The sequence below is a fragment of the Candoia aspera genome, chromosome 4 (assembly GCF_035149785.1).
Source record: "Candoia aspera isolate rCanAsp1 chromosome 4, rCanAsp1.hap2, whole genome shotgun sequence".
Taxonomy (NCBI): Eukaryota; Metazoa; Chordata; class Lepidosauria; order Squamata; family Boidae; genus Candoia; species Candoia aspera.
This window is the reverse complement of record NC_086156.1, coordinates 14,946,625-14,971,991: the sequence shown is the minus strand read 5'-3', so window position 1 is coordinate 14,971,991 and position 25,367 is coordinate 14,946,625. Positions and strand designations below refer to the sequence as shown.

Genomic DNA, 25,367 nt, shown 5'->3' with positions numbered 1-25,367 from the left:
AGATAATATATTCACTGTTCAATGAATGAAACACACTACTTGTGCAAAATAACTAGTCCTAAACCAAGCCAAACTAAATTACTTTACTGAGTTGAAAATCCAGAACTTAATATAAACAGTCAGGTAGTTTATGCTTTTGTTTAGTGTGTTCTTCTTCTGAGAGGAAATCAGGGTCTGGGCTTTGCATTAAAAATAAACCAGATTTTCAAGTTTTTAGATATTGATGGCACCAGGTCTTATTTTTATTTTTGTGGCACTCTTTCTGTTATAACAATATTATAAATAAACACCAACCACCGTTACTATTTGTGTGAGACTATCTCATTTTTTTTTTTGCATATTTTATTTTAGTTTATTTTATGGACAGCAGCATTCCCCTGCACTCCAATTTAGGGAAAGTAAGTTATAAAAATTAACTGAGGCAAAACATTCATCACAAGCATAGTAAAGTTTTAATGTTGCTTTCTCAAAACTATAAATTAACATTAAAAAACCTTACCTGAGCCCTATCCAAATAACAACAGTGATATCTGATGACAAATCTGTTGCAGTATATTCACCTTGTTCCTAGTTCCTGCTTTTAGTAAGCCTTCAAAAAGATTTTATAAGCAACAACAGTAGTTTTTGAAGAAAGCAGAATTTGGTAAATTGCTTCTGCAGATCTACAAAGCGGATTAACTAGCAATGCCCAAGTGTACAGCTACTGCACTGCTAATGTGTTTGATCATGCCAAATATTCCCTTTTGGTCTATTACTAATCATCACTGGCAGATCCCAACTGGCATACTGTAATGTATTATATATGGGGCTGCCCGTGAAGATTCCCCAGAAGTTTCAACTAGTTCAAAAACTGGTGACTAGAATTCTAAGTGGTTTAGCAAGATGAAATTCTAGTGCAGTATTTTGAAAGATCTATGTTGTTGGCTATTTGCTTCTTATCCCAGTTTAGGACAGCGGCTTACCTCCCATAGTATATTATTTATGCATTAAAGCGTCCAGATGAGAGCCAGTTTGGTCTAGTGGTTAACGCACTGGGCTAGAAACCAGGAGTTCTAGTCCCACCTCAGGCATGAAAGCCAGCTGGGTGACCTTGGGCCAGTCACCCTCTCTCAGCCAAGAGCCAATCAGGCATGGTATGAGAGTTCTAGTCCCGCCTTAGGCATGAAAGCCAGGTGGGTGACCTTGGCCCAGTCCCTCTCAGCCCAAGAGCCAATCAGGCGTGGTCGGAGAGTTCTAGTCCCACCTTAGGCATGAAAGCTGGCTGGGTGACCTTGGGCCAGTCCCTCTCTCTCAGCCCAACTCGCCTCACAGGGTTGTTGTTGTGGGGAAAATAGGAGGAGGAAGGAGTATTAGGTATATTCACTGCCTTGAGTTATTTATAAAAAATAATAAAGGCGGGATAAAAAAATAAATAAAATAAAAATAAAATAAATATTATCTGAGTACCATCAGTTTGTGAAGTATAAAGGAACAAGCCTTTTCTCTAAAACTGCCCTGATTCTGGAACCTCTTTTTGAAGGTAAGGATCTCAAGTGCATTTACAGGAAATATGTCAGTAGGCAAAACCCAGGGAAAACTGACATACCCATTCATAGATAAATCTTTTTGTATGTCTATAAGCGAAGGCTTCAGCAAAGGATCGTTACCTTGTCGTGGTGCTGGAGCTTGAGCACCTCAATGATGCCATGAGCTAAACCGTGAAGGGCCACCCAAGACGGGAAGGTCATGACAGAGAGGTCAGACCAAATGCGATCCCTGGGGAAGGTAATGGCAACCCGCCCCAGTATTCTTGCCGTGAAAACTAAATGGATCAGTACAACCAGAGATATGTCGGTATACCATCGGAAGATGAGACCCCCAGGTCGAAAGATGGTCAAAATGCTACTGGGGAGGAACAGAGGATGAGCTCAACTAGCCCCAGACGTGATGACGCAGCTAGCTCAAAGCCGAAAGGACGGCTAGCGGCCGACGGTGCTGGTGGTGAACGGCGAATCCGATGTTCTAAGGATCAACACACCATTGGAACCTGGAATGTAAGATCTATGAGCCAGGGCAAATTGGATGTGGTTATTGGTGAGATGTCAAGATTAAAGATAGACATCCTGGGCGTCAGTGAACTGAAATGGACTGGAATGGGCCACTTCACATCAAATGACCACCAGATCTACTACTGTGGACAAGAGGACCACAGAAGAAATGGAGTAGCCTTCATAATTAATAGTAAAGTGGCTAAAGCAGTGCTTGGATACAACCCAAAAAACGACAGAATGATCTCAATTCGAATTCAGGGCAAGCCATCTAACATCACAGTGATCCAAATATACGCCCCAACCACAAATGCTGAAGAAGCTGAAGTAGAGCAGTTCTATGAGGATCTGCAGCACCTACTGGACAACACGCCTAAAAGAGATGTTATTTTCATCACAGGAGACTGGAATGCTAAGGTGGGCAGTCAAATGACACCTCGAATTACAGGTAAGTATGGCCTGGGAGAACAAAATGAAGCAGGACATAGGCTGATAGAATTTTGCCAAGACAACTCACTCTGCATAACAAACACTCTCTTCCAACAACCTAAGAGACGGCTTTATACATGGACTTCACCAGATGGACAACACCGAAATCAGATTGATTACATCCTTTGCAGCCAAAGGTGGCGGACATCTGTACAGTCGGTAAAAACAAGGCCTGGAGCTGACTGTAGTTCAGATCACGAACTTCTTCTTGCACAATTTAGGATCAGACTAAAGAGATTACGGAAGACCCACAGATCAGCTAGATATGAGCTCACTAATATTCCTAAGGAATATGCAGTGGAGGTGAGGAATCGATTTAAGGGACTGGACTTAGTAGATAGGGTCCCAGAAGAATTATGGACAGAAGTTGGCAGCATTGTTCAGGAGGCGGCAACAAAATACATCCCAAAGAAAGAGAAAACCAAGAAGGCAAAATGGCTGTCTGCTGAGACACTAGAAGTAGCCCAAGAAAGAAGGAAAGCAAAAGGCAACAGTGATAGGGGGAGATATGCCCAATTAAATGCAAAATTCCAGAGGTTAGCCAGAAGAGATAAGGAATTATTTTTAAACAAGCAATGCGCGGAAGTGGAAGAAGACAATAGAATAGGAAGGACAAGAGACCTCTTCCAGAAAATTAGAAACATTGGAGGTAAATTCCAGGCCAAAATGGGTATGATCAAAAACAAAGATGGCAAGGACCTAACAGAAGAAGAAGAGATCAAGAAAAGGTGGCAAGAATATACAGAAGACCTGTATAGGAAGGATAACCTCTTGGATTTTATACTTATTTATATTGTATTTTATATTTGTAAATTGTTTTTTTTGGGCATCTTAATTGTTTATTATTATAGTTTTAATTTTATTGTAAACTGCCCAGAGTCCCTCTTTTGGGGGAGCTGGGTGGTAGCAAAATCTGAATAATAAATAAACAAACAAACAAAACAGTGTTTGGCAAGATGGAGGGCAGCAGAAGAATGGAAACACAATGGGTAAGAGGATGGATGGGAGCAATGAGATTCCTGGAATGTCCTTGGAAGAATTATGGGTTAATATCAGAGGCAGTTGAGATGGCAAGCACTTGCTTTTCCAGCACCAGGATCTGAGTGCGGTTTGATGGAACATGAAGTTAAGGTGCTGTTGTTATATCAGGGTGCTGAGATTGTTAGTTCCAGTGTTCCAGTGTTTGTTATCTAGAGAAAAGCACTTGTTGTCTCAGCTTCTAAAGGTTTCATTCTGTTCTATCACTGCAAGGACAGGAAGTTCATTTTGCAACTTTACTCCTCCCCTGAGTGCCTTCCCAGCTTAGGTCCATATTTTCTAGCATTGCAGCCTAGACTCAGATCCAGGCTTGGATCTAAAACTGATGCATACAGTAATTGGAAATCAGTAGCATATCAGTAAGTAGTCAATGGACAAAATTGGAGATTCTCTTCACTTTTACATTTTATGAAAGTTCTTTATATTTTATGCTAGTTTTAAGATGCCTTCTAGTATTAATCATTTTACTTTATGTGCTAATGCTTTGTTGTTTCTGTAATGGTCAATTTTATCTGAGTTTGTAAGTTGTCCTGAGAATTTTAGCAAAATGGAAGGCAAGATGTAAACTGGCAAGACATATCATAAAAAGTAATTATTAACTTGTGCTGTAATGTGGTATTTTTCATTCATGGAGATATCACCCGAATTTCCAAGGTTTTAGACTGTAGACAGCATTTTAGATCAGTGAGGTTTTTAAACTTTGCCCTATTGATTTACAGGAAACATAGTTAGCACCAGCAAGTAACATCATAGCTGTTTCCTATGGAAAATAAAAAGTTGGAATTCTAATCAACCTTCTTTCCACATACATTAGCATTCCAATATAATATAAATAATTACCTTTATGGATTGAAATGAAATTTACTTTAAAACTGCACCTCACATACAGAAAAAGCCCATCATTCAAGCATATGCCATTTGATAAAACTCAAGTTTAATTTATTTATGGTGGGAACAATACACAGGTTCACACAAAGACAGATCTCTCCTCCTACAAATCATATATATATGACTCTGCAGATATTAACCTCAGAAAGGATATTTCCAGAATGTTTCAAAGTTAATAAAGCAAAACAAAACCTTACAAAACTGTTCCAAAAAGATTATGCTAACTATTGCAGATATTCAATGTCTACCAGTATAACAAATTAAATCTCAAAAGAAATATTTTCAACACATACTGAAAAGAATGTCATTAACATATTCTTTCATCTAACAGATTCCTCCACACTTAAAAGATGGTATTTATTTACCATGCTTTGCTATAGGCTGAATAATCACCAGCCTTCAATTTTCACATGAGTTGCAGATGAGAAGGGGGAAAACCTATCTTGAACATAGGCTTGAATTGAAATTGACTTTGAATCTCTGAACTGTCAACACATTTTCTTATGAAAAGGTTTGCTTTGCAGAGATTATAAAATAGGTGTCATGCCTGACACTTGCATTTTATATTCAGATGGCGGGCCTGGAAGAGAAACATTATAAAACATCAGGAGGGGTCTTAGACAGCTCAGCTGTCATAGTGGAAGCCTCTCTGGGCTTGCTTGGCAGATATTTTGCTGTTGATGTCAGGGTTTTTTTACTTTAACTCACTGACAAGCAAAGAACACTGAGAGAATATGTTATCAGGAGCCACGGATACTTGTCTTCAATGGTAGGTCAGTCTGACACTTATTCTGGTGCATAAAAAAACAAAACAAAACTATGACCTTGTTTCAGATTAAAAACCATACCTTATACCCCAGAGAATATCGAAGTCCAAGATTTATTCTACAGAAATCCCAGCTGGAAGGGGTTAGTAGACATGCTGTTTCTTGATGACAAATTGAAATTCACAAAGGTTTAAAATAATGTTTCATTTAAAAGCTAAAATTTATAATTATCCAACAACAGTTTCCTCCAGGAGGGCTTAGTCATAACTAGCTGTAATACTTGATGTTTTCAGAAATGAGAAGGGAAAAAAAAAACCTCTTATAGTGGGAGACCACAGTGGGATCCCAGTAGATTAGACTGGGGAATCCAAAGTCCTTACAAAAAGGCAATGGCAAACTATATTTGCACTATTGCCAAGAAAACTGAAAGGACATATCCATGTAGCCACCAGGATTTGTTTATTTGATTTTTTCCCCCCTGCTACAATCAATGTTCTGGGTGATTACAATTATATTTCTAATGAAGCATTCATAGTATAGTTACAAATTCATGATAAGCAAAAAATTAAAATCACTTAAGTAAAATCATATGAACCACAAACACATAGAAAGAATAAATAAATGCACAGAAGCATTTATAAATCAAAAATCCTCTAACATAATTGGTTTGTACAGTTTCTGACAGCATTGAATTTCAGGGGGCAAGATATTCCAGAACACCAGAGCAGTGAATTAAGCTTGATTTGAGAATTTACTAATTTATTATAATTATTAGCTGATACAATTATTAATCTAATAGTAAAAATAGGTGAAGTAAAAGAAATGAAGCAGTAAAAATTTTAATTTAAGAAAATATGTTTATTCCATTTCAAGGTCAGCTACTTCATTCAATACTTGGGGACCATCTCACCCCCATTACATTGACCCATCCCACCCAGTCAGGCAGAAAGGGCATGTTACGGATCCTGTCCATGAAAGACTGTTGATTGGCAGAGCCCAGGAGGAAAGCCTTCTCCGCCCTATGGAACACTCTTCCCCTAGAGGTGAGGCAGGCCCCTATTTTTCTGGCCTTCTGGAAAGGGGTGAAGACTTGGCTCTGCCATCTTTCTTGGGGCATGAGGAGGGGTAATCAATCCTGGCAGTGGTTAGAGCCTTGAAGAGGCCCCCATGAATTAAATGAATTTAACTTAAGAACTTTTTAACATCTCTATCTTGGATTTTATATTTATATTTTTATTTAAGAACATTGTTTTTATTGTATTTTAAACTTTATTTATTCCAGTTTTATTGTAAACCGCCCAGAGTCACTCTTTGAGTGAGATGGGCAGTTAAGAAATTTGAAATATAAATAAATAAATTCTTGTCCTCAATAAATAAAAACTTTAAAATTCCATTCAGTATATTGAATAGTGTCAAGACAGGGAACCGCTTCATCTAACCACAGATATTGCTGATTTTCTATGACACATGTGGGTAAGATAAACAGCCAAGCTTCAATGAAAGATATTAGGGAGTATCCACTACATTTCACAATGGGTCCTCTACTATATGAACATACCTGGAAAATAATTAATTTTTCTGCAGTGTTTCATTGTCAAACCTTGTGTGGAAATCTTATGCTTAGCCTTCTCTATAACATACTTGTTTCCTATCAATTTGTAATATACGTGATCTGACTCCTATACTTTTAAGTGATACAACTGCATGATAGGAAGACTGTAATACATTTTTCCGACTGTATTACACTGACTGTGTTCATCAACTCTAATATTCAACGTAACACAAGGAAATTTATCTTCCATTCTGCAACATACTCCTGTCTAAATTCTCACATGGTCAAGACAAATACATAGAATTATTGACTTAATCTACACAGAGAAGGTTACTAATAGCTGAAAGGAAGGCAAAATATGCCTTGCTATGACCATATGGCTATGGCTGTAGAATAGCAAGCTCTTAGAAGAGGATAAAAGTTTGGTATCAGGCCTTAATAGCTTAACAATCAGTAAAAGAAGCTATGGCACAGGGACATGATTAGATAGCAATCTACCCCCTTGGAATGACACAGGAATGGCAATTTGATCGTGTGACAACAGGTTTCTGTCATGCTGAATAGGCTGTGGATAGCCTGCAACTATCATTAAATAGCTGAATCAATTATTTATGCTGCCAGATATATCAGACAATTCCATATGGAATACTTGCTTCTCATTAGAACAAACAGCCAATTGGCCATTTGTACCCTATTCACTACTGTACTGTTTGTAGCTCTTCGTGTGTTAGGGGCCCAGAGAGGCCGTAATTTTCTGTTTGACTGCTAGGACAGGTTTTGGTTAGCTATTATTGTGAGAGCATTGCAGAGTTCCCACACAATAGCTAAGATGTTGCAATGCACCTTTCTTAGTTACCTAAGAAAATAAGATAAAAAAAAGGAGGGCAGAGTATAAAAATTATTAGAAGAAAACAAAGTTATACAGATACAGCCATCACATGAATTGAAGGAGTGATTAAAAGCACCACTCCTTTATCTGTTTCTTTTGTTTCAGTGTTGAGCAACTGTTCCAATAGGGAATATAAATCAAGTTTACAATCAAGAAAAATTATAGTTAGTATAGTTAGTGAAAAATTTGAAATGCAGTTGCAGGAGTTATGAATTAATATCTAAAACAGTGGAAATTATTAACTTTCCCTCTCTCTCTGAGCCACCTGCTTTTCAATACTGTAGACTCAGACATTATAAGGCACAGTAAATTAAAAAACATGGGGCAGACAATAAAAAACTGTGAACCACAATACAAGCAGAACAATCTGTGCTTGTTGTTTTCCCAAATGTCTAGTCAGAGGTCTCAGGTGGCTAATGTGGGAGGAACACACAATTCAAAGCTCCAAATAATATGTTTATGAATCTGGACGTGTTCTGTGCACTTTCAGAGTGGATGTGTAAGAAGAGACAACAGTATATCTGATTTCAGCTAAATAGGGTTTTTAAACTAAATTATCTACTTCCTTTTGCAGGACTGGATGAAACTGCACAGCAAGACTCTCAGTAATCATTCTAAATGCAATTGAAGAATTCAATTTAATGGTAATCTGGGAATATTTAATTTGCATTGGTTTCCAATAGGTTGCCATCTGTACTCAGCTATACAGCGGACCCAAAAATGAAAGCAAGGCAGTCTGTATTTCAAGTATCAGAAGACACATCTTTAAATGTGTATAACATATACACTGCAAAACATTTGCAAATATTATTGTTATTTTTTTAAGCAGGTAAGTGGTCAGACTATCCAATAATATACACATCCTACATAATAGAAAACATAAAGGTATGGGTATTATAAAAATAATGTCATATAAAATACAAAATGTATTGAATTCATTTATTAAGAGACTATATCTAAATTTTGTATACTTGCAACCTGCAAATTTTGAGTTCAACGAGATATGTATTATTTTTCTTAGATTCAAATCTCACTTTCACATATGAGATAGAAAGGAGTTAAGGATATTTGGAAGAATTGATACGCTGACTCTTTAATGGCAAAAGTTGTTTCTAGATTAAATTTACAGATATTTATTGAAATTGGCAATTTAACATGGACACCTTGGATAATGATTACCACTGATAGTTTTGTTTTATGTTTTACACATCTGAGGAGCCTGGAAAATTATACATGGATAGCTTAAAGTATTTGTTTACAAGTACTGAGGCTTTAATCTGTTCATTTCGTCCTAGTTTGTTTTAGGATCATGGAGTATGCTGAAGTCTGATCTACATAAATTGTAGATAAGATAGCAAAATACATTACACCGCTCTACACTGATGCTGCTGCCATAATTTCACAAACAGCTGAAAAGAGCAATGGCAGCAATATTTTGGTACAGCAGACAAAATCAACTGGTTCTTAATTTTGAGAAATCTAAAATTCTGGTCTTTGCTAAGAGAGCCACCCAACAATTCTGGCCAGTAGAAAGGCATAAAACAGAGAAGGTTACTATATTTAAATAACTTGGGAAGTTTTTCCACACTAAAGGCACCTGCAATGCGCACCAGAATTGTACAGTGCACCCTTAGATCTTAAAGTGCTATTAAGCACTTCTTCTAAACAAGCAGAGGACAATTAATCCCTACAAATCATTGGCCAAATCCTTTATGGTGCACAAGTGGGAATGTATGCTAAGAGGGATGCACTGGAATCAGTGCAAACAAAATTCTTGAGACCAATCCTCACTGCACCCAATGCAACATCAAATGCCAGGTTAAGGCTTGAGGCAGAAATGCCCACAATCCAGGTAAGAGCCTGGGGGATGATAATCAATTACTGGCTAAATATCCAATTCTTTCCAGTCAGCATTACCCCTCTAGTTTTAATGAATAATTTCCTTCTCCCTGGTAACAGGCCATGGAACAGTTGTTGGCATTATACAGGTTTTCCACACCATTCCTAATTTTTCAGGGTATGACCAAGCCAAACAACTGCTCACCCAAAGAACAAGAGATATGCAGTTCCAGGCCAAAGTTAATAAGTTGCCCCAACATGACAGACACGGGATAAAAAAGGACACTTGGGAACCAGAAAAATACTTACAAAATCTAACGTTCCCAAGGGTGAAGATAGCATTTTTCAAAGCCAGACACAGTATCCTACCATCTGCATTGCTGCAAGGCAGATACTCTAAAACCCCATTAAGGAAGTGTACCTGCCCATGCAATGACAAGGAGTTTGAATCCATTTCTCTTGTATTATTACACTGTAAATCCTACAGGGATATTAGGTCTGGTTACATTTTGCCCCAATATGTAAATTCCCAGAAAGGCTAGATAATTTCTAGGTAAAAATCATCTTCTAGAAGATTCAAAACCCTTCATTACTTATGTAGTAGACAAAATCTGTGTTGCTACAATGTAAATAAGGCATAACTGGCCACAGGAATAACCACTTCTGTTTTATTCATCACTTCAGGTTTGTGTGTTAATTGTCTTGTTTTAGGTGATATGTTACAGTCCAAACATGAAATAGCCAAAAGTTCATGAATGGACAAATTCCAAATTTGGGTGATATCATTTAACAATGAATTGGCAATGCATATATCAAAGTGGTAGATAGCTTCTGCCTTTTAGCATCAACCATCAACAGTAAAGGAACAAGAAGTCAAGAAATACAGTGCAGACTAGCACTCGCTAAAGCAGCCATGAAAGCCTTGGAAAAGATATTCAAATGCCACAATGTGTCGATACCTACAAAGATCAGTACTGTGCAAGCTATGGTATTCCCTGTGGAAGTGCAAGTTAAGACTTTGAAGAAGCAGGATAGGAAGAGTATTGATGCTTTCAACGTTTGGTGTTGGAGAAGACCCCTAAGAATACCATGGCCAGCCAAGAAAACAAACAAATGGATCATCAAACAAATCAACCCAGAGTTCTCACTTAAGGTACAAATGACCAGGCTCCAATTATCCTACTTTGGACACAATATGCAAAGACCTAGCTCTCTGGAAAAGCCTCTAATGCTAGGAAAGGTGGAAGGAAAGAGAAGAAGAGGATGACCAGCAGCAAGGTAGATGGAGTCAGTTACAGTGGCGATGAGTGCACTGTTGGAAGACCTGAATGTCCAGGTTACGGCTAGATCGTCATGGAGAAGATCTATCTATGTGGTTGCTAGGAGCTGAAAATGACTTAACAGCACATAATCAATCAATCAATCAAAATTAAAAACATCCTTAAATCTTACCTTCCTTCCAAGAGCCTGGCTGCCCTCAATAAAAACATCTAACTGAAAAGGAAGTAACATCAGGCATGGACCAAAGCAATATGAACTAATGTACCTTCACATTCATTAGAACTCCAACATAGGAAGGATGAATCCGTTTTTTAAACAACTGTTGAGGAACTTAATAGACAAGAAAAAAAAATTTTTTTTTGTTTAATTAACCTAGTTTTTAAATCATAAAAACTATTCTTAACATTTCTTAAAACCTAGGACCATTGGTTTGGTAGTATAAAATATCCCAGTTCTATATTCCATTCCTCCTATATTATCCACATTTATTTTTATTTAAAAATCTAACAACTGATAATACTGAATTGTTGGTTTAGCTTCTACAAAAAATATCTCCAATGCATTCAGTGCTACCAGATTTTGAGCGGCTGCTAAAGCATCCTTGGTGTTTGACCATTCCACAGAAAATCAACCGCTGATGTATCAATATAAAATATCTGAGTGGAATCAACTCATTCACTGCTATCAATGATGCCATATTCATTTTCACTACATTTATTCTCATCCACAGACTCATAGCTATTTTCATCTACTTATTAATGTCCCCATTTATCAGGGCTATATAAATATTCATATATATTAATAAAGATCTTTTTCTCTGAATAATTATACTCTGGTATTTAATATGATCTGAACTATTTTTACATACATCTAATGATACCTTTATCACTTAGCAAAATATTAGGGTCTGATTGCTCCAATTTATTGTGTATCTAGAGTGTTTGTGATACTGCTGTATCAATTCTACAAATCTGGGAAAAGTCTTTAATAAATTAAAAAGTTTCAAGATATCATGAACATAGAGCAATAACTTACGTCTGATTCCTGTTCCCAAATATTCTGAATGGCCCCAGATTGTATTTTTAAACATGACAAAGTTTCCAATACTAAATTAAAAGAGATAAGGAGAACTGGGATTTACCTGGCATGCTGAGAACGTATGAAAGTAATCAGGGTCACTTCCCCATCTTAAAGTATATGATGATGATGATGATGATGGGTTTGGTAATACTTAATTTTTTTCCCCAACACACACTGCAGTTCTTTTTTTTATCAGTAGAGGGCAAAATGAAAGTGCACTGGTTTTCAGTGTTACAGCTCCCTCTATTGAAAAGCAGAAAATAATGCAGCCTTTTCTTTTTTCTGACAGATGGAAAAATACATACAAACACTAGAGTGGGTAGCAGGGGCTAAGACCCCCCCCCCCTTTTTTTTTTTTTTTACAATTTGGGGTCTTGGGGAGAGTAGGAGAAAATAAATACCAAATGCCCCCTCAAATGAAAAAAAAAGGCAACCTAGTTTTGAGAGTGCCTATTTTGTATTTTAAAGAGCCCCCCACCCCACCCCCGGCCCCAAATTGTAAAGAAAGGATTCAAATAGTCTGATTCTGGGAGGTTCTGAAGAGACAAAAGGAAAGGGAAAAGGGAGGTAATTACAGGTCATACATGGCTTTCAGGCAGCACCTTGTCCTCTGCTGATATACTGTATACTGTCCTACAGAAAGCACTGATTACTCCCTAAAAGGCTAGTGTTTCAAATTTAACTGAAGTTCCCTGTTCTGCCCAAGCAAGATATCCTAAATATAAAGCCTAGTGTGCAGCTTGCATGAATCGGATCACTTTCATCAGGCTTTTTTAAAAAATGGTCTGAAATGGAATACCGTATAACAGAGACAAGCAACTTTTCCCATGGATCTAGGCCTGGAATTTCTTCTTGTAGCACCATCTCTGCCAGGTATAGACCTCAGGGCTTCAGATTTCCCCAAATAAAATGAGAAGGTTCTATGGCATTCTCTTATCTATCCCCAGGAAATGAGCAGCAGGCTTCTGACCAATAGTATTCCTCATCTTCTGTTTCTTAAAATTCTTTACCAGTACGACCACTTCAGTGATGCAATCAAATAATGCAAAAGATGGTTAACACATCAGTGAACCTTTTGCAACTGAATATGTAATTTGGTGAGCCAGAAGGTTCAAGAAGACATTTAGAGTGGGCTCCATAAGTATCCGTATTAAGCACCTGTCCAAACTCACAGGATACTTATAGATAAAATGTTGATCACAGTCAACAAAGTACAGTAAATCTCTTTAAATATTACTTAAAAAGTAAAAACCATCTAATGATTTATATTAATATGTTCACTATTCATATCTTTATATATGTGATTTGGTTTTCATAAAACCTCTTAATAATATAACATTTAATTTAAATAAGTTTATGACACTAAACATTCATGCAGACCAAAAAAATGCAAAAAACTTCTGGTTTGGCAAGAGGAACTCATAACTTTTGATGTTCAACAGGAAATCACTAACTTCTCTATCATGTCTTCCAACTTCTACCTATATTTACAAAGTATAAACCAACTGGAAGAATACATGATATCAGATTCAGAATGGCTTCTGACTGCAGAACAATCAGTATCTAGCAAAACACAATGCACCTTAGAACTGAAGCAGTTTGTTATTTGGAATCCCAACTAAAAAAAATCCATATGAGCTGCAAAAGGATTCATTCTCTAGGACTCAGCTGCAAAAATCCCAACCACTATTAGTTCGTAGCAAAAATTTAATGTTTTCTATATTCTTTGTTCCTATCTAGTGGTTGTCTGGATTTCTGAAGCCCAGAAATGACATCTTTATATAACATTACACAAGCAATACAAACGGTTGAATGTTTGTTTGCCAAAAGCTCTTTCATATAACCATAAAAATCTAAATATAAGGCCTAAGGGGAAGAAAAGTAATCCAATGGGTCGTGTGCATCATTATTACTCATATAGATTTAAAAGAAGGATTTTATAACACGCTATATGATTGAGTAGCAAGTCCAGATTTGGTAACTCTAGTGTACAGTTACTGTTGTGTACAATTTACCCTGCTATGCAACAGTCTTGCTAACTATGATGATCTCTGGTGTAGGAATGGACTACCTAGAATTTTTGTCCTGGGAGTATCAATAAAGTTGCATAACTTCCATAATGCAGGAAAGTTTGGCTGGAGCCATTCATCTGAAAGTGGATGAGCTCTCTTTAATTCCATTGTCCATGACAATGGGTGCAATAAACGATATTCCTTCTCTGACTCCATTGCATTTGCACAGAACAGTCCAGCAGTGGTGTTTTTTTTTTTTTGTATTGTATGGCCCTATCTTCTGCCAATATTTTGGGAGAGAGGAATCAGAGTAGTCAGAGGCTCAGTATGGGCAATTTACATCATTCTTTGAAGACAAACTCTACTGGATTTGCCTTAGTGGGGCAGGTAACATAAAGGTAACCCTGGCAACTACTTGCCGTATTCTGCTTATAGATCTCAAGGATGCAGACAGGATGTGTTGAGAGATGAGGTCCACCACTTGCTTGCTCAGACCTTGGCCAGGTTTAGACAGGCCACAAGGTTAAGTGAGATGATCAATGTCTTCTTGAGTCTGGAATGTATTCATGTCTGATAAAGCTCTCCTTTGATAAAGAAGATCTCTCTACTGTAGTTATAAGTTACATTCCATATTGAGAGAGCCAGTCAGGTGTAGTGGTTAAGGCATCAGGCTAGAAACTGGGAGACCGTGAGTTCTAGTCCCACCTTAGGCATGAAGAACGCTGGGTGACCTTGGGCCAGTCACGCACTCTCAGGCTAGGAAGCAGGCAATGGAAAACCACTTCCAAAACTTTGCCAAGAAAACTGCAGGAACTAGTCCAGTGCCTTCGAGCCAACACTGACTCGAAGGCACACACACACACACACAAATCCATATTGAGTATCCATCAAGTGGTGGCCTTGCAGATCCGTGTGCATTTGGATGAAACTCATTATCCAGGCCCATTTCAACTGGGCTTCATTTAGGATCTAACAGGATGCTTTGGTCACTTTGATAGGGGACTTTTACAAGAAACCACATGATCAGTGCAACCCTGCTAGTTCTCTTAGACCTTTCAGTGGCTTTCAGTATCACTGACCGTGCTATTTTCTAGGTTGTCTGGTGTGGTTGGATCTTGAGGCACTGTTGAACAGTGGTTCCAGTCCTTACTGTTGAGTTGTGGCCAAGAGATGCTGGGGACTACTGTTTGAAACCTGGGCACTGATTTATGATGTCCCACAGGGTTCTATCTTGTCTCATATGCTGTTTAACATCTACATAAAACTGCTAAGGCAAGTCATTTAGAGCTGATGACAACCAATTCTAATGCTACTCATTCTACAATTCTACAATTCTAATGCCAAGGAAGCAATGAGTACCTTAAATGTGGTCTAATGTCAGTAATAGGCTGGAGGAGGAAAAACAAGCTGACAATCTGGACAAGGTAGCGATTGAGGGGAAGCCTGGTTGGACTTGTGCTCTTTCTCTCAGGAAGAATGTAAGTTGGTTGCCCTTACTGGACTTCTGCTGACAAAGAACTGAGGAAGCATTTGGATTTTGGGTTTTTTTAATTCAATAGATGAGATATGGAGTGAAGAGAGATTATGTTGTATTTAGAGATAATCTATTAAGATTGTCTTTTCTTTACTTGCTGGGATGAAAGGGAAAATTACCTTTTTTTTCTTTTCCTATTTTTCTTTTTCTTTTCTTTTTTACACTTTTTGTATTTTTCTGTTTGTATCTTTTGTAGCCTGTATTGCTTTTTTCATTTATAATTCTTAAAAAAGTATTTGAAACAAAAAAGGAAGAACATAACTTATGGCACTATTGATAGATACAAGCTGCCATAGAGAGAAGGTAGTATGAGGGTGTATGCGTAATGGTGGCGGGGAGGGGAGACTACTGAATCCTACTCATCACTCCGCTGACTATCGTTAACAGGATCATGCTCCTTGTGTACTGTACCAGTGCTAGAAAACATTATGCAGACGAGCAGTGTTTCGAAAATTACTAAGAAATGCAGTCTTTTAGAGGCCTGTAACTGGGAAATAGAATGGGGAAAGGGGGAAAAACCCACATCAATGTAAACAAAAGAGAAAAAGAGCTTTTGAATATCAAATCAGAGAAACATTTTTTTACAATATTTTATATGACATGTTTCAACAGCAACTAACAATGAAGGATTACAGTGTTTACTATACAATAAGTGACTGGAGCTAAAAAAAAACAACCACTTGATTTAGTTCAGGCAGATTTTGCTGCTTACATCTGCCTGCTTATTCTTTTGGAAGGAAACATGATATTTACAAAGCAAGGCATCATCCTGCTCAGAAAGTGATTTTGTTGTTATTGCTCTATGCCTAGGGATACTGTGATAGCATTCAGTTGACTAGAAACATATGAATGAGAATTCATGGAGGCAGGCCAGGATGAATTCAAAGGTACTTTTTTATGAGCAAATCCATCCAAATAAATATCACAATAGCCAGATGCTATAAATATAAAAAATGATGGCATTGGAAGGATACAAAATCATGATTCCACAATAAATTATGATTGCACATGCTTTAAAAAAATAAAAAGCAATTACATATACATATTAATAAGGGCTTCATAAGGCATTTGGCCACATTAACATGGAGTGAGACACTTCTGCAAGTATTGAATTGTAGGTAACCTGCATACTCTAATATTAATTTATAGTTTACAATACTTATTTGGCTGATGGTGCTCCCCATCGGTTATGACTTATTGCTATCCATGGAAAATGCAATACTAAATCGGGAAGGACACAGACCAAAAGTGTTTTAGACAACTGATGTGTACCTGAGGCAAGTGTTGCCTTCAAGAGAACGTGATCAGAGGATATGCTCACATCCTCTTTATCATTCATTAACAACTGTAACAAACACTATACCTTTCATTACGAATTTAGTTTTTATTTAAAAAAAATAACAAATGATACATTATTCAAGACTTTATTCCGTGGCTGCCTAGTAATTTCTTATTGGCTTTCTCAGTGTTATACTTTAAGAATGGCATTCTAACCATCATCTTCCTTAAAAATGTCTTTCAAGTTATCACAATGATTAAATAATTATGGTGAGTCTATTTTGCTAAATCCCCAATCATGTGCAAACAACCTAATTCCTGTCTGGCAGTTAGGAAATGTTCTCCATCCCATATACAAAACCAGAAAGGAAGTACTGACATAAATTGCCCAAACTTCGCACGGAATCTCAGTATACCACTTGAAGCATAGTTTCCATGCTAATATTTCAAGCAGTATGTGAAGATATGAACTGGGCCATGACAGCATTTCAATAATGAATTATCATGAATGTACAAAATATCTAGGGTTATCATTCAATGATGTCTGTTATAAACCATGATGATGCCAGCATGATGAAACACACATAATTATCTCATGTTGCAAAGGACATAGCTTAGTATTTATGCCACAGGTAATTTCTTGTCCCCTCTGAAGATGTCCATGTTAGTATTCCTTTGCTTTGTGAAAATATTGACCCTTATCCAGAGGTGTCAATCTCAGAAAAATAGAATTTACTCTCATAGAGTAATATTTGTCAGGTTGTAGATGGTGAATGACTGACAAAACATTCAATAACATATTTTAACTATATCCAGAATATTAGTATTTGGGAAATGGGTAGTGAACTATAAATAAAGTTATGAGGAAAACAGGTGGTCCCACTTCCCAAATGTGGCATATGATGAACAGCAAAAGACAAACAATGAGACATAAACATTTAAGCTTTTCTGCAATTCCTACCTGAACATGTCCCCAAGACCTTTGAGCATTCCTTTTTTTGCTTTGATTTTATCCTTCTCTTTATCTCGATCTTTTTTCTTGTCCTTCCCAATTTTTTTCCGGTCTCCTTTATCTTGACTGCCATTCATCTGTCTTTCTAGGGAATGGGATGGTTGGTCACTAGATGTGGACACAGATTCTCTACCTGATCGTGAACTTTCTTCTGTATCTTCTTCCACTAAAAGAGTAAGGAAATTTTAGCAGGGGATGGAAGGAAAGAACAGAAAGGTTTTTTTTAAAAACTGTATCAGTTTCATACACAAGAACCATATGGTTGTTTTTCAACCCACCAACTCCACCTATTTTTGTAAACTGCAGTTTTATTAGATTCAGACAACAGAGAAACTACCAATTAATTGACAAATTTTAATAAAACCTGACCACTTTCCCTACTCTTTTCAAAGCAGACAAGGCAAGCAGGAGATTTACACCTAGAGGCGTGGAACAAAGTTCATTCTTATCAATATAAACCATAGTTTATCAAGATAACACATCTACTTTTCCCATTGGCTAAAGTGTTATTGGAACGGCATACAGTGTATCAATTTCCATATAATTCTAAATTTAAAAGCTCACATACTATATAATCCCACACCCAGTTTCAGAAGAAAGATGAAAAAGATATTACAAAGTGACTCTTCCATATTCAAAGACATCAGATCCTATGCAGTTCTAAACGTTTGCTCTCAATCTGCATCTTGATCCTATAGTTGATTTAATTTAGGCTAGCAACAGGTGAAACAAGTTATACAACATTAATTTTTATTTACAATATGTATATTCTGCTTACTCAATGCATTCTAAGTGGCTTACAGTTCTAAAACAAGATAACATCAATAAAACCAGTTGAACACCACGGTAACACCAACACGTGCTGGCGATGCTCACAGCCCCCCACAAAGTGCTTCACTCTAAAAGCTCTGTGAAAGTGTTTCATCTTAACTGCTTCTAAATGATAGCAGGGTAAAGCCATTCTATTTGCCAAGTGACAACTTTTCCAAAACAAAAGACCATGACAAAGAACATCCTCTCAGCTGCTTCCCTTTTACTTTCCAGGAGGCTGGGACCAAGTGTATGCCTTTTCAGCCTGCACATACTGGGTGGGCAGATTCTACTTGCAGCAGATGATTCCAAAGGTAGCAAGAATCCAAGCCATAAAGTACTTTATAAGTAATAACCAGCACCTTGAATTGGACCTGGAACTAAATCAGCAACCAGTGGAATCCCTGTAATATAGATCTCATTAGTTAGCTTCAATCAGCAGGCAGGCAGAGGCATTTTGTGCCAGGTATAGCTTTTAAGTCATATTCAAGGGCAGTTCCATGTAGAGTCAATTGCAGTAGTCTAAATGAAAGAGGACAACCCATTTTAGTCAGCACCTTCTGATCCAGGAAAGCTCACAACTGGAAACCAGCCAAAGCTGGCCAAAGGCTTTTCTGGCCACAGCTTTCACCTGTGGCTCTAGCAGGTGAGTCCAGAAGGATGTCCAGATTGTACAACAGCTCCTTCAGGAGTAATGCAACTCCAACCAGAGCTGAAGTTGAAACTACCCTCCAACCAGACAGTATTTATGTCTTGCTGGGATTCAATCCGAACCTGCTCCATCCCATCCAGTCATTCACCAGGGACCAGGTCAAAAATTCTGCTGAGTGTTCCCCTTGATCACTGATTGGAACTGCCTACTTAGGGAGGAGAACCACTGCTTCTGATCCCCAAACCCTTGCAATAGTCCAGAAGCACAGCATGATTAATGGTATCAAAAGCTACAGAGGCATCCAGAAGGATAATGAGAATATGCATATTTACTACTTGCACAGTATATGCATTTTACTATGATGTGCTATCTCCCTTGAGCTTTTTGGGTGTTTTGCAAAAGGTGTAAAGAGAAAGATACACTGGTGCTTAAAAGTTCGTGAACCCTTTTGAATTTTCAATATTTCTGCATAAGAAATATAAGATATACAAGATACAAGATACATGATAAGGTAAGGTAAGAGAAAGACTTTAAAATGAAACCTTGAAAATTACAGTCAATTCTTATACATAATGAAAAGCTGATGGACAAATGAAAAGGTGCTACGTGCCATTATACACAATACAAAGCCATATGGGGCAATGGCATGAGTCAGTATAAGCCAATTTTCAATGTCCAATAATGATCCTATTCAGGGGGTGATTTTTCTTTCTTTTTTCTTCTTTTTTAATATTTATGGATATTAATACAGTGGAGATTTTGGCATTAAGCTCAAAAATTTATACTTGAAAACAACTCATTGCACTGTACTTGGTATCTTTTACTAATGTTATATTGAGCATTAATTTTGTAACTTCAGTAATTATCTCTTCATTCATAGATAATACCTTTTTTGAAAATATGCCTTTGTTTTAAATAAAAATAAAAGGATAAAAATAGCCCTGTTTGGACTCTCATATAGCAGCAGAGAGAATATTAAATCAGATTGCCCTTTTGCATATGATGCAAGAGTGCTTATACCTCTGTTGAACAGGACCAACAGGCCAAATTTTCTGAAGCTATTCTTCCTAATTACTTCATAAAGCAAGCAAAATGCATACGAGAAAACATAATTACTGAACATGAAACTGCTCCATAGCTGAGTGTCTAGCCTGCTTATTGTATTACTTAATACCAGCCGAAACTCCAGCAATTAAGAGAGATAAGAAAGCTTTGCCAATTTATTCAGATTCAAATGGCTTGCGCTCAGACTACACACTAAAAAACGTGCTGTTTCTTGTCATCCTTTTCAAGAGTTTGAAAACAAGCATTATGATTCATATGATCCAAATATCCCAAGCAGTCATCTCTGACTTTCTGATTATAGCTCTTAAAAATCCATACGTACCTTCCGCCAAACTTAGCTTTCATACATTGTTTAAGAGTATGAATAGCTTATTCTTCTAAGGGGAGCAATTATATTATGTTTGCAGAGTCAGTGTGCTCCTCTATCACATGGTCTATGCTATAATTTTAGAACTCCCAATCGGACACCATAAAGATGTCTTTATAAACAATCCATTGTAACTCTTTCTTCAAAACAAAACAAAATAAAAGACAGTTGGCTGGCAAAGACAAATATTCAGGCTTCTAAAACCAGCAATTTTCCAGCAATGTGTTCCATTGGTTCACAATGAGAGAAGGAAGATTTCTAAATTTTCAATTATTATTATTACTTTAAACACATAAACACATACAAAGCACATACACTGAAGAAAGCCTAAAAAATGCTTGAACATAATTTACCTAGTGACACACGTCTCGGTCAACCCTTTAACTCCCTGATGCCCAGCCCATAATGAATATTTCCAAGTGCACTTCAATGTGGTCACCATGTCACATTCCGACTTGGATCTTAAGGACTAGGTTGTATTCGTATACATATAAACACCTAGGGGACCCTCCAGGGTGGTGGTATGCACTGATGCATCCAGTGGGAGAAGAAATCAGGATCCAAGAAATTCAGATTTAAGCCTTTCTGGGTCACTGTCTAACTAGACTAGACTAACAAAGGGGAAGGGCTTCAAGTACATGATTGTGGCCACCATCTGACCCTACCCCTTGCAGATGCTCTTTCTAGGTTGCTTAAAAATATATGAAGCTAAAAACATCTATAAAATCTCCATAAAAACAATCCATAACAAATAAAACCTTAAATACTATTAATACAAATTATTACTACCAGTAGGTAAGATCTTTCTGCTCAAATATTCTCCCAAAGATATTCTCTCCATGTTAGGATCACTTTTAGGGTGAAAGAAGTAAAAATGTAAGTGAATCCCATTAGAATATGTAATAGTTGATTGCTAACTTAATCCTTTATGGAATCTGCCAAGCTTACACATTTTAATTAAAGTATTACTTTTCTTCACCCCAGCCCTTTCACTGCTCTCCATATATAGAATTCTGCACCCAAGCATCAGATATAGCTCTCCACCAGCTCCAACTCAAGTAGGGGAGAAGCTCCCCCAGTATTGCAGTACCTATGTTCCTCAGCAAACTGCAAGTAGCAACACTGAGATTTTCCACTTGTAAGAAGACAAATAGTACAATAGATATTATGGTCTTTCACAGAATTAATGCACTGTATTTTATTAAGCAAAAATTAATAACAATAAGGCTAAAAATTCTGTCTGGCTTCTTTGGTGACATCAGTGCACCTTCTGAACCTTCAGAAACTGTTTTTTTCTTAAATACACGGTATGTTCCCAATCAACATTTATAAAAAGAGAAATGCTCTACGGGATTATTCCTGAGACTTTTGAGAAGTCCACCATCAGGAGACAGAGGCAATTCATCTCCTCCCATTCACATTCTCCAAAAACAGATATTGGAAATTATGTTCTATACTTGAGCTTATATATAAGCATAGTAGCCTCTAATAACTTTATTCACTATAAATCTGTTTAATCTCTCAGGCTGAGAGGAGACAAAAGTTGCAGCAGAAAAAAGGCATCTATTGTGAACAAGAACCTTAAACAAAGGAGAAGCTGCTGTACTGTCCTCCAGACATATTGCGACCCACCTCATCCCAAATACATCTGTACTTCTCTGGTTAGGAAGGCTGACTTCAACACCTTAACAGAAGACATGAACAAAAGAACAGTGGAGATATGTGGCTTTGTCTTGGATTGATTGGAAAAGAAACTGTAAAATTATCCTCACAGTGGGGTAAACAACAGACTAACAGTGCAGTCAAATAATGTCTATTCAAAAGTATCACAGAATAGAATCACAGAACTGGAAGAAGCTATTTAGACCATCAAGTCCAGTGTAGTATTCAGCACGAAAATCCAAAATAAAGTGTCCCAGACAGATAGCTGTCTAATCTCTGCCTGAACACATCCAGCAAAGAACAGTGCACCATCTCCTTAGGTAACTGTTTGCACTGATCTTACTTCTACAACATTTTCCTTAAAATTTAACTGAGTGTTGATATCTTGTAATATAAGACAAGTATTTAATGTCTTGCATTCTGGAATGAGAAAAAAGTTCTTGACCTTTTGTGTGACACTTCAGGTATTTTAAGAATGCTATCATATCCCCTTTCAGACATTTTTTTTCTGACAGTTTAGCCCACTTATTTCCTATAATCTCTCCTTTTCCTTTCTATAACAATCTATCTCTCCTTTATCTCTTTCTTCACACTCTTCTTTCCTATCCTATCCTCTCTATTCATATATTCATATTCATATTCGTATTCATATATATATATATATATATATATATATATATATATATATGAAATTTTAAAAAGAATAAAAATAATACACATTTTGAAAGAAAACAGTAAGGAAAGTAAGGAAAAGTAGTAAGTAAAAAAGTGCAAAGAAAGAGATAGGATAGGATAGGATAGGATAGGAAAGATTATAAAGAAGCAGCTTCTGATCCTCTAAACAACAGTTACAAGTACATTTATATTTTACCCTAAGATTACAACAAAATTTCCTTCTTTCCATAGTCTACCCTTTTTAATCATCAAACCCATAAATCACAAGTTCATTTTTTCTCTTTTTTTTCCCAGCAGAAAGTGCCTAAGGGGTTTCCAGTCATTTCTAGTCTCCTGATCATCCTTGCTGCTCTTCTTGTCCCAAGAACTGAATCATTCTTGAAGTGTCCTACCCAGAACTGAATACAGTATTTTATGTGCATCTCACCAAGGTAGAAGAAGAAAGTAGAACAATTACTTCCTCTGATTTGGAAACTGTAATTCTATTGATGCAACCTAAAACATCTACTGAGATTTCGAACAGAATTTAATCCAAAATTATTTATTCATTTCGAAATAGAAGACTGTTTTAAAGGAAATTTAAAGAAAGGAATTTACATGGTGAATTTACTTACAGGTTTCCATGCCTTCATCATCCTCATCTGCAACAGGTTTATCATATGATTTATCTATTGCTGCCCTGAAACTTTCATTGCATCCTCGCCCTCGGATTATTCGTGGTCGTGGACGATGGAAAGGAATGTCACCATTCAATGTCACCTCAGCAACTGCTGTCTGTAAACTTTCTAAGGAGCTGGACTTCTTCAGGCCTAACGAAGGGCCCACATCTCTGGTTGGAGAACCTTAATAGTTTTGTTTTTAAAAAAGTTAATTAGAATTCACACGGATTTATTCACATCCACAACAGTCTACTGGGAATACTTTCAGTGTTATTCACGTTATCTCTATAATCTCTGGAGAATTCTAGGCAGTTCTACCAGTTTAAGCTACGAGTGCCAAGTCATACTCTATGAATTTGATAAGGTTAGCAACATCCCACTTTTCAAATTGATGGGAAGGCAAAGTCATCATTTTGGTTTCAACCAATTTAATGAGAACAAAATAATTACCAAGCTGTTAAAAAGGGAGGGGGATTAGAACTCAAATATTAAAGATGTCAGCATTATAACTTGAATGGCATAGCCAGTTAATTTTTTTTTTTTTTTAACTACACAAAACAAAACAATCCTATGTAACTACTGGAAATGACAATCATTACAGAGAGTGCATTGACCTAAAATCAGCCTGCATTCTTAGAATAACATCTAGGGAAAATTCTGCCTTACTAGCTACTTTCATGAAGTGAATTTTAATAACCTGCACTTAAATATTACAGTTTTCCCAAGGGCTAGTCTACATAGATTTTTCCCCTAGAATTAATTAACCTGTATCAGTATAGTTATTATACATAGAAACTCATGTCGACACTTATTATGGACTAAACGGAACTAATGTAAATTTCCTTACCTTGATTATTAACAGAGACTACTACAGCATGATAAAAACTCTAATAATTACAAATAAAAGCACAGGGAATATAAGCTAATAAATAACAGTAATAAACAAAAAAATCTTATTAATTAAAATAACAAATATAGGTTTTTAAATGGCATGTCTATGAGTAACCATAGTATACTCAATCAACACTGTATTACACCAAAAAGATCAGGAAGTGGTCTTATAAAACATAATTGTTATATCCTATTGTTACTGAGGGCTTCTCGAGATTCATATTGACTATGAATACATTTAGTAATCAAGCTAAGATATTCCTCTTTTAAACTAAAGTTAAGTTTCTATCTAGCTGAGATTGTTATAACAGGCATCACATGGACTGAATGCTGTTGACTGACTGGATCCACAAGCAGTTCAGAAGATATTTCATGAAAGTAGTCTAAAATATGATATGATCTTTGAATATAAAGGGGACTCTTAAGAATCATGGTGCCAAAAGTTAACAACAGTCTAGTTGGTGTCTAAACAATCCTGTTGATTAAAAACAACATGGAAATTAAATCTAAAATATGAACAAGGACAGAGAGCTTTCCTGTTGAGGGAGGTCATTCAGAGCTTTGGAGTGGGGCTCCATCAGTATGCTGCTGACATTCAGCTCTACTGTTCCTTGTCATTCAAGTTCAAATAAGTAATTAGTATCCTTACACAGTGTTTAAGTTCAATAATGGGCTAGATGAGGGAGAACAAACTGAAATGAAACCCAGACAAAATGGAGGTGCTGTTGGTAATTAGAAAGCTACACCTGCAGACTGAGATGCAGTTTATACTCCTCAAAAAGAGTAGGTCTACCTCCTTGCCAGCAATCAGCACCCAGATATGCAAAGATCAACACCAGGATTAACACCAGAGAAACAATCAAACAGCACAATATACCCTAATCAAGGAACTATTAACTC

The 25,367-nt window shown here is 36.8% G+C and overlaps 1 protein-coding gene across 8 annotated transcripts in view; it reads right to left on the bottom strand.

The window, feature by feature from the left end:
- PARD3 (par-3 family cell polarity regulator) overlaps positions 1–25,367 on the bottom strand; it is a 581,236-nt gene that overhangs the window by 139,436 nt on the left and 416,433 nt on the right. For all 8 annotated transcript variants that reach the window (XM_063303447.1, XM_063303448.1, XM_063303444.1 and 5 more), the window contains 2 exons: positions 23,532–23,759; positions 17,636–17,852 (listed from right to left, as the gene is read on the bottom strand). In XM_063303447.1, coding sequence (XP_063159517.1) covers positions 17,636–17,852; positions 23,532–23,759 — 445 coding nt within the window. The remainder of the gene's footprint in view (positions 1–17,635; positions 17,853–23,531; positions 23,760–25,367) is intronic.